The sequence below is a fragment of the Acyrthosiphon pisum genome, chromosome X, assembly GCF_005508785.2.
Source record: "Acyrthosiphon pisum isolate AL4f chromosome X, pea_aphid_22Mar2018_4r6ur, whole genome shotgun sequence".
Lineage (NCBI taxonomy): Eukaryota > Metazoa > Arthropoda > Insecta > Hemiptera > Aphididae > Acyrthosiphon > Acyrthosiphon pisum.
Window position 1 is genome coordinate 36093725 of NC_042493.1, and position 10498 is coordinate 36104222.

General features: G+C 27.6%; 1 protein-coding gene across 1 annotated transcript; it reads right to left on the bottom strand.

Moving 5' to 3' along the window:
• Nucleotides 1-3161: 3161 nt before the first annotated feature.
• On the bottom strand, nucleotides 3162-7907 carry LOC100573792 (zinc finger MYM-type protein 1-like). The gene is made up of 6 exons (XM_016809234.1): nucleotides 7892-7907; nucleotides 5110-5184; nucleotides 4828-4902; nucleotides 4215-4369; nucleotides 3563-3718; nucleotides 3162-3473 (listed from the first exon to the last, which is right to left on the bottom strand). The coding sequence occupies exons 1-6, from the start codon at nucleotides 7905-7907 to the stop codon at nucleotides 3162-3164; spliced, it is 789 nt and encodes a 262-aa protein (XP_016664723.1).
• Nucleotides 7908-10498: the final 2591 nt, after the last annotated feature.

The following is a 10498-nucleotide window of genomic DNA, read 5'->3' on the forward strand; positions in this document are numbered from 1 at the left end:
AAGTTAATACGAGCCACTAGCAAAGAACCGCAAAGCTGGCAAAACCTAATAATATTTATAACATTTTATCATAATACATTATTATTAATAATATAGAAATAAATAATTAATAATTATGACTTGACTTTTTTATTAATTGGGATTGAAGATAATCTATTTGGTTCAATCATATACGGTGACACGGTGTTAATACATCTATTAACTCATGAACCAAAGCCTTACTGAGTCTAAACTTTTTAGAAACTGGTGTATCAGACTTGGGTAAAATACTTTTAAAAAGTATTTCAAATACATATTCCAAATATTTTTCAAATACTTTTTTTTAGTAGATTTAGATTTCAATAGCAAAAATATTGCTTTTTCAATTCTGTGTTTATAAATGAAGATTATTATAATCTTGATAAAACACACCTATCTGGCTATCTATAATCTATTAGTTATAAAATATTATATTAAAATTAATATTGGATGTTGAAAAAGTATTCGGAATACTACACAAGTCTGCTGGTGGTCAGATAGTTCTAAAAATATAATATAGTATTATGAGTATAAATGTTTAATGTAATTAAGTAGGTATGAACTAAGAAGGCTATAAATACTATATGTTATTTATTATTATTACACTAACCTTCCATAACATTGTGGGTATTATAATATTGCCTAGGCCGATTACCTACAGCTCTAATTTCAGCTTCCTCTAAAACTCCCAAGACTTCCAAGTGCACAATTTCTTCAAGAGCCATTTTCCCAAGTCCCAAAAAAAATATATTTTAATATTTAAAATTTAAGAACTGTTTAATATAGTAATATGCTTAAAATACGGTTTATGTTTGGAGTTAAATATTCATAAACGCAAATTGGCAATAAACCAATAAACAAAAATGACAATATAAATAAATAAGATAACAAATGGTATGATAATTAATACGAAACGATCAATTCGTTACGTACAGAGGTTTATGAACGTCTATTACGAATATTTACATATACGTTTGGTTCGAATTTCGAAAAGTTTCGAGAATACGATATTTTGAAACATTACGTAAAAATGACGGATTACGTACATTTTGCTCGTTCGTTTTCCTTACGTAGTTTTCGAGAATAGACCTGGGGGTCTATCCTCGAAAAGAACGACCCACACGTATACGTAATAACTCGTAAACGAGCAGTTCGTAACCTTTGCTCGTCTACGTCCATCATCTCGTATTTTTGAACAGCGTACCTACGAGTAATGTAAACGACCGATTCGTATACGAATAACTCGAACGTACGAAATATTAAAAATGTTGTTGGTAACTCTAAAATGTCTTCTTTCAAAAGACATATATTAAAAAAACATGTTACTCAAGATTCTAATAATATAATATTACCACATAATGAACAGCAAAATAATATACTTAACAATGAAATTTCAAGTGTAAATAAAAAATAATTTTTCTAATGAGAATAATGACAATCAATGTGTTGATAACATAGTTATTAGGTAGTATGTTTGATTTTGAAAATGCAGTTGAACTTTTATATCAGTCCACCGTAAAATTTATTTTAAGTTTACATAATAATAATAACTTTAATATTAGTGATGTAACTTTCATTCAATCTGAAATGAAAGAAAATGTTTTGAAACCCATGGCCTCAGTTTTTAAAAAGTTAGTTGAAAAAGATATTAATCAACCTCTACAACTTTCTAAAATTTTGAAATTTGAAACAGTTATATTGGACCCTTTTATTTACTGTAGTACAGAACACCGCTTAAATAATTGGTTAAGACAGATAAATTTACTGTCACCTCTCCATCAGTTTACTATAAATAATGAAATTGTGCCTATAGATCACGCTGGTAATATCACATATGATGAAAAAATAACTAAAGGTGCTTTGCTACCAATAAAACAACAATTCAAATGGTATTTTGAACATGATAATAATTTTAAATTGCATTATGATGAACTGTTAAAATATAAGCAAAGTGATAGTGATTTAATTTCAAATTTTGTTCAGGGTAAATTATGGAAAGAAAAAATAACATTATATGAGGGAAAAATAGTATTTCCATACTTCTTATATGTCGATGAATTTGAAGTAAATAACCCCCTGGGCTCACATGCAAATGTTCAATCAATTGCTTCTGTATATTATAACTTTCCGCTTGCTACAAATAATTCTAAACTTTCGAGTAATTTTTTAGCAGCACTAATAAAATCTATTGATATTAAAGAGTTTGGAAATGATAAATGTTTTAAAATGTTAATAAATGAACTTGAAAGCATAGGATTGAACATATCTACTGAACATGGAGATTTTCGTGTATATTTCCTACTTGGCCTTGTGTTAGGTGACAATTTAGGATTAAATAGTTAATTAGAATTCAGTAAGTCATTTTCTGCGAACTATTATTGTAGATTTTGTAAAATCCATAAATCTGTAGCAAATGAGCTTTATGAAGAAGATGCATCAGTTATGCGCAATATTCAAAATTATTCTGAAGATGTGGCTAAAATGTGTTTTAGTGAAACTGGTATTTATAACCAATCTATAATGAATTCATTAAACAGTTTTCATGTTACAAAAAATTTTTGTGCAGATGGATGCATGATCTTTTTGAAGGTGTATGTTATTATGACATGTGCGATATAATAAAATATTACACTTCTACTGTTAAACTATTTTCTTTGACCACACTCAAGCCCGGATTAAGACATTTTGAGGCCCAGGGGCCAACGTTTTAAATGAGGCCCCTGTACGAATAAAAAAATATTAATGTATATAATGTGTTCCAGAGTGAAATGACCAGTTAACGTCATATGAAAGTGTACCAAAAATTATGAAGATTGGGTCTACATTTTTTAATTTTTTAAGTTATGGGCAATTAATTTTTATCAAAACCATACATATCATGCATTTGTTTATGTTTCTTCAAAAATGTTCAACATTTGTTGAATCTATTAAACATCTAATAAATTAGTAAACAACATCTAATTTAAATACAAAACAAGTGTACAAAAATCGTTCAGTCTGAAAATATTCAATAAATGTTGATGCGTCAGATGAAGATTCAGATTTATGAAGATCTTCAAGTGTATCAATTAAAGCTTCCCATGTGATTAAAATTGTATTTAATGCTGTAGAGTGACTACTCCATCGTGTAGTATTAACACGCTTTAAACTACGAACTGGCCATGTAGGATTACGCGTTCTTTTTGATTTTGTTCAAAAACAAATACACGATTTTTGCTACTACATATAAAATCATATACTTTGGCAAAAATCCCAAAAAAATCAACAGCTTCAAGACAGCTTTTAACACCTTGTTCAACAATTAAATTTAAACGATGTGCCCAACACCAGATATAAATAGCTTGATTATTTTCACTTTTAATTTTTGCTTGTAGACCGTTGTATTTGCCTCGCATATTAGCTGCGCCGTCATAGGATTGACCTTTCAAATTATTTTTCCAATCAATATTGGTTTTCTCAAAAATATTAAGAAAAATACTATAAAGGGTCTGACTATTAGTGGATGAAGTAGTACAGATCATAAGTAAACGTTCAACAATTTTACCTTTGCTTCATATGTATATCGAATTACAAAAGATACTTGTTCATGCCTTGATATATCGAATGTTGTATCTATTGATATGCTAAATATTCTAGCAGTATTCACTTCTTGTACAATTGATTTTAAAATTGAATTTGAGATTGAATCAATAAGTTGGTTCTGTCGTTGCCAAGTAATAAAATATGTCATATGTTTTCCTTTTTTTTTTTAATTGGGTTATATATGAGGACAAAACTGGCGAATACTTGGCTAGCAAAATAACGAGATCTTTGAAGTTTCCTGTTGAAAGTGCAGCTTGACAGACTAACCGTTTTAGTATTAATATAAATGAATAACACGACAATATGATTATGTATAAGTATAATATATAATAACGTACAACTGGACAATTTAACGTGACTGTACACACACACACCGTATACGCACTGTACGACGGTGGCCGTGCAAGTGGTTCTTACATGCTTCAAAGGCCCTATATATATGATTAGTTGAGGTCATCCCGTATCCGTATACAATATAGAAAGCGATAGTAAAAGTGTTGCACAGCTATATCGTAACTGCATAAGTATCTATTAGAAAACGACATTGTACACGCACGTGTGTTTACATGGTTTGAATACTAATATTAATTGTATATTTCAACATTTCCTCTAACAGCATCAGACCATTTTTCGTTGTGTCCTCTAAATGCTAATCCATGTTTTCCTAAAAATAATGTTATGTCCACGAGTTGTTTTACAATAATCCTATTGGTTTGAACTTCAATATTTTTTTCTCTTTCAATGCTGGTAACAACGGGGAACACTGTTCCTGAATTGTTGCATCAATTGAAGCGGCAATGTGTATTACTGAAGTTTCGTGTGAAGCTAACATAAAGACTCCATCTTTCCAGCGTGAAACACCATAATTAGACCATGCTTTTTTAGGATATTTCCCAAATAATATACAATATAAGCAATATATTTTGTCTTTTGATATAGAATATGACAACCATTTACGAGTAGGAACTCAGATCCATCGGGTAATGTTTTGGTATACCATTTGGCATGAAAACTAAGGTTATTGGTTTTTGGAAATTTATGGAAAGGCTTCTCTTGAACACTTTGTTGGCAAGGTCCTAATTTTAAAATATACTGCTTTTGTTCAAATGTAAATATTTAAGTATTTTTAATATTTTTATTTTCTGTGTACTAAATTATTATACTAAATGAATTACAAGAATGTAATATTATAGTAGTCATCTGACAAAAAAAATAATTTAAATTTACCTTTTAATTTGGAAACAACAGGTAACTGCACTTCATTAAAGTCATCATTTTCTTTGGGAGTACTTAATGTTTGCTCTATTTAACACCACATTAAATTATTAGTTATATTAAAACTGTAGAAAAATGTATAAATAAAAATACTACTTATATACATAATATTAATGTAAATATTTAAGTATTTTTAATATTTTTATTTTCTGTGTACTAAATTATTATACTAAAGGAATTACAAGAATATAATATTATAGTAGTCATCTGACAAAAAAAATAATTTAAATTTACTTTTTAATTTGGAAACAACAGGTAACTGCACTTCATTAAAGTCATCATTTTCTTTGGGAGTACTTAATGTTTGCTCTATTTAACACCACATTAAATTATTAGTTATATTATAACTGTAGATAAATTTACTTAGTATTAAAAATACTAAGACACTAAGTACCTAAACCTAAAGAGGCATATTACTACATATATTACTTATAATATAAACTAATAGTTAATAGTTATTAATTATTATAATTGATAGTTAATATACCTGCCAGATCGTGTTTTTTTTACAATTAATTCAGACAATTCAGTTGAATTTGGTGCTGGTCTCTTAAAAAACTTGGAAATATTTTCGTTTGTTTTTACAGTTATTACTGTTTTGCACGTTTTTGTGTGCCTTGCCCAATTAGTATCATTCAAAGTCCCTCTTTTTTTACCACAAATTCACACTTCACTTACACTAGACATGATTGATTACAATTTACAAAAATGATTATTGGTAATAGGTAGGTATTACTGTATTAGCATTAATACTTTATTATATTAATATAATATAATAAAATTACAGTAATTACATTATACGATAGACCAGAACTAACAGAGAACAATCGTATAACTTGTATAAACGGTACTGTGGTAGTGTACTAGTGTAGCCAGTGTAGGTTCATAGTTCTATTAAGACAATATTATGACGGATTTCCATTGGGCACGGTCTAAAGTTATTACACAAATAGTTTTAAATAAAATTTTAGTCCATATCAGTAATCCATTATCTGTATCTTGGGTATTAACGTGTTATTACTGTTATTGGTGTTTTGGCAGTTTATAAATAAACTGCGAATCCGTAACCATTATTGGTTTATTTCACCAACTACCCTCCACTCAGTCCACTCTAACTAGTAACTCGAAGCGTCTTGAAGCTCGTATCGTGTTTATAATGACATAAACGTAATTCTGATGATCTGACGAAAACAAAACAACATTTTCGTATTTATCTTCACTACCTACTGGCAACTGGCATATACACGAGTGACACGACTACACGAGTATACGAATATACGATTGCATTATAATAGCGTCAATAGCGATATACCTACTGCTTGTCGACCTGCTATTATACTATTATACCTACTATTAGTACTTATATAGCTAGTAGTTACTATTACAGTATTATTATTTATTACCTATTTACCTATCTATTCTTTATACTTACCATTATTGTACTATGATGATATTTAAATATAAATACCACTGATCACTGATCACTTATTATTACCCACCCACCCACCTGACCCGCCCAAAAATAGTTCTGGGGAATTTTCCCCAGTTCATACCCGTGTTCGGCGCCACTGATAACACATTTTAAAGAGAACCTCGCACAAAATGAAGACGGTGGATTTATAGTTAAACAACCGTTCAAAGAAAATTGTCACCATCTTGGTAACTCATTCACTTCAGCTCTACGAAGATTTCTTTCATTAGAAAAACGGTTTGTAAAAAATCCCGAACTGTACACGAAGTATAAAATGTTTATAAGTGAGTACAAAAGTATTAATCATATGGAACGTGTTTATAAGCAGTTCATCGATCAAACAAAATGTTTTTATCAGTAATCGGTCAAAATATCCACGGACAAAATATTCAAACCAAAATATCCAACGGTTAGTATGTATCCATTTTTCCGAAAATAAGTACATTACAGTTTACTTTCTAATAAAATTAGCTCAAATATCAATTTATATAATTATAAAAATATATCTAATAAAATAATAGTAATAATATCACAAATTCTACTGTATACATATAACATATTAGTCAAATAGTCAAATAATATAAAATAATTTTAGCACATATTTTATAAATTATACTTCCATATATATGTACATATTTTTGTATTTTTATTACATATAAATCCGTTCCCTATACATTATTATATAATTTTCAGTATCCTTTCAGTTAAAGCTTTTAATCATAATATTATAAAAACATTACAGCATTACACACAAATGTTACAAATTACCTTTTAGCTTAAATAATAATTAATTTAACTTTTATTATAAAAACATAACAGCATTATACACAAATGTTACTAACTACCTTTCACCTTAATAATAATTAATTTAACTTTTATTTGACGACCGAACCATGGTACACTGAAAAAAATATTACTGTTCTTATTAACCAAACTGTTAAGTTAAAGTATAAATAGTGAGCGTTACTAAAAAACTGTATCAATTATAAAACTAACCGGTTCGAATAATTCAGCAATTTGTTGTACGTACATATCAATTATTACTGTTAATATATTTTTGTTGTATATACTAGTAATATGTGTTATAGTAACTTATTTTTGTGAGCATAAATAAAGTTATGATCCGTACAGAATTTACAGAATCATTTACAGTAATAGTTTGAATAGAACAAATATAGTTGAGTTGTTAATACAATATGGATTGTACTTTTTGGTTTAACACTAGGTACCTAATTATGCTGTATGACTCGAAATATTTACAAAATGTTTTGTTAGTCAAATATTTTACTTTTGTTCACACAACTGAAGTTAGTTCTAAGCAACTAAACGATTGTGGTAGACAACAAATCTTTGGTAATATTGTAATAACACCATACTATTTTAAAGCCACAACCAAATTGATATGTATCGTTAACAAAGTTGAGTTAAAATTAAATAATAACTGGGTTTTACCCGTGTACTAGCACTATCACACCCGCCGCCGACGCTGCCGCCGAGAATCACCGATTCTTTATTTGACGACCGACTGCCAAACTCGTGTCATACTGTCATCAATCATCATTATAGTTCATCAGTTTTTCTCTTTGTTACTTTTAAATTAACTTGTTATTAGTTAATTAGTTAAATTTTAATAATGTCCGATGACCTAGCAGACTTCCTAACAGCGTGGGACTTATCCCAATATATTGATACGTTTCGAGGTAAGTTTTATCAACATATTTACACTATATACCTCGTAACTATTAAGTAGAAAATAGTAAAATTTTTACAATGATCACTGAATACTAGTATTTGTATCAATGTTACAAAGTTTTAGAGGTCTTGAATACCTAAATAGGTTATAGGTATGGAACATAACATAGCTACATAACATAATACTTAAGGCCGTAACTGGAAATTGATTTTGAGGGGGTTTGTTTGAGGTTGTAAGCTAAAAATGTGCGTTAGATATCTGATATAAACGTACAATGTTTATTGATTATTCTAGACTACGACATAGTAGGTATAACACACATAAAATCAGGTACGGCCTTGATAGTTGATATACAAATACATGATAATAAGAATAACCTACTAAATAAATATATGGTTTTCGGACTTTTTCTGTTTTACATAGCTAATGATATTGATATGAAGACTATTCCATGTTTGACAGAAAATATGATAAAAGAACTGATTCCTGTAATAGGCCATAGAGCAAGATTTTTGTCAAATTTAGAGCAGTGGAAATTAATTATTCAAGGATCAATGCCTAGCGTAAATAATTGTGTAATTAATATGTTTTATTAAATTTGAATATAAAATCCGAAGTAGGTACCTACCTAGGTTGTGGGTAGCTATTTATAATAGGTAGAATACTTATACCGACACTGAAATTAGTTTTATAAAATTTTGTTTAAACTTAAAAAAATATCAGGTACCTACCTACCTATCTTAAATTGTTTTTATTTTAGATTAATGAATCATCATCTATTGATATTGGAACGGATATTTTATTAGTTGATGACATTTCAAGTATACCTAGGCAAAGCTCTTCAACTGAGGTAAGTATCATTATTCAAATTATTTATATTTTTTATATGTTGTGTAGAATTAGATATAGGTTATAATTTAAGGTGCTTGAACAGCTTAAATCACAATATTGTTTTTTTGGTGACGGGCAATGCAAGTTTTAATATGTTTATAATTTCAATTTTTTAATCACTGGGTTAGTAAAAAGTTATAATTCCCTTTAACCTATATTAGATAAAATGTTAATTAATACCAATTAATTAAACTTGCAAGAGAATTACAAAATGTTTATATATACAGTATTTTATATGTATATTATATACATTACACACATACTTAAATATGAATATTTTATAAACAAATTTGAGATCAAACATTTTTAAAACAATTAAGTAATAATATAACACTACCATTTTAAAATATAATTACTTAAATTAATTTTTTTTTTTCATAATATTATACTCAACAATATTATAATATTAGTGTACCTACACTAAAATCTTAATATTGTATGAAAAAAATTAAGATCAAACATATAATAATATTATAACTTAGTGATTAAAATAACAACAATTTAACAGCTGTATCATAATGAAAAAACAAACTTATTAATAATAAATACAAACAAGTAAATTTTAAAATGAATAAATTTATTATATGAAAAATTGTCAAACCATGTTCAAAATTAATGAAATAACTGACAATTTACTACCTATAACATTTTGTAATTTGTACCATAAAAAAAAAAAAAGTTTAGTTTATGTTTTGTTTTTACTCCTTATTTGTCTTTTATATACTACCTAATACAAATGTTTAATATTTTTATATTAATATGTATGTTAATTAATAATCATTAACCTAGAGACCAGAATTTCAAATTATCATTAGGTTGCATACACTCAGTATATGAACTCAAAAATGCTTATAATTCCAGTCTCTAATTATTAATTATGCTGGTTATAATTTAAACTGACATGTATTTAAATAATATATAATTTTGTTTTTTTTTTAGTCTGTCGATCTCTCAAATCTTCCAAATCTCTCAAATATCTCATCATCATCTAAACCTACAATAAGTCAAATTAATTGTAATATAAATTAAATATACTACATAGACAAATCCAATGTCATCGTAATAGTTTATCCATTTCTATATTTATGAGTCTTTCAGCTGTTTAGTATTTTAAGTGTTAACTGCTACCTCTTACTTAAAATTCTAAGATAACTTTTTTTTTTAAATTTTGATATTTCAGTTTTTTTTTTAATCAACAGTTTATCAGTAGAATCCGTTTAAAGTTGTGAGTAGGAAAGTATTATTAAACTAAACTATTGATAAAATAAAACAACATTAAAAAAAAAAAATAATCTTTTAAAATATTAAGTCAAAAAGATTGGTTGCCGTTTAAGAAAAACATTTTTATATTTGTAATCAAATTATTTTGTTTACAGAATTTATTAGGTCATCTTCAAAGTACAAATGAAGGTAGATCTTTATTTGCAGCCTATCAAGAAACTGGACTCCTGGATAGTGTTGGTCGCAAACGCCTGTGCAATTTAGTTATTAATAACGAATTGAGTGTTGATGTTAATATTAGAGTTTCTTCATCCAGATTAGAAGAACTGGCATATGAAATTACAACT

Coding starts and splice junctions, on each gene's coding strand:
- LOC100573792 (XM_016809234.1), bottom strand. Junction 4,903..5,109: donor TGTTGTTTCCAAATTAAAAA/GTAAATTTAAAT, acceptor GGTGTTAAATAG/AGCAAACATTAAGTACTCCC. Junction 3,474..3,562: donor GATATACATATGAAGCAAAG/GTAAAATTGTTG, acceptor AATATTTTTGAG/AAAACCAATATTGATTGGAA.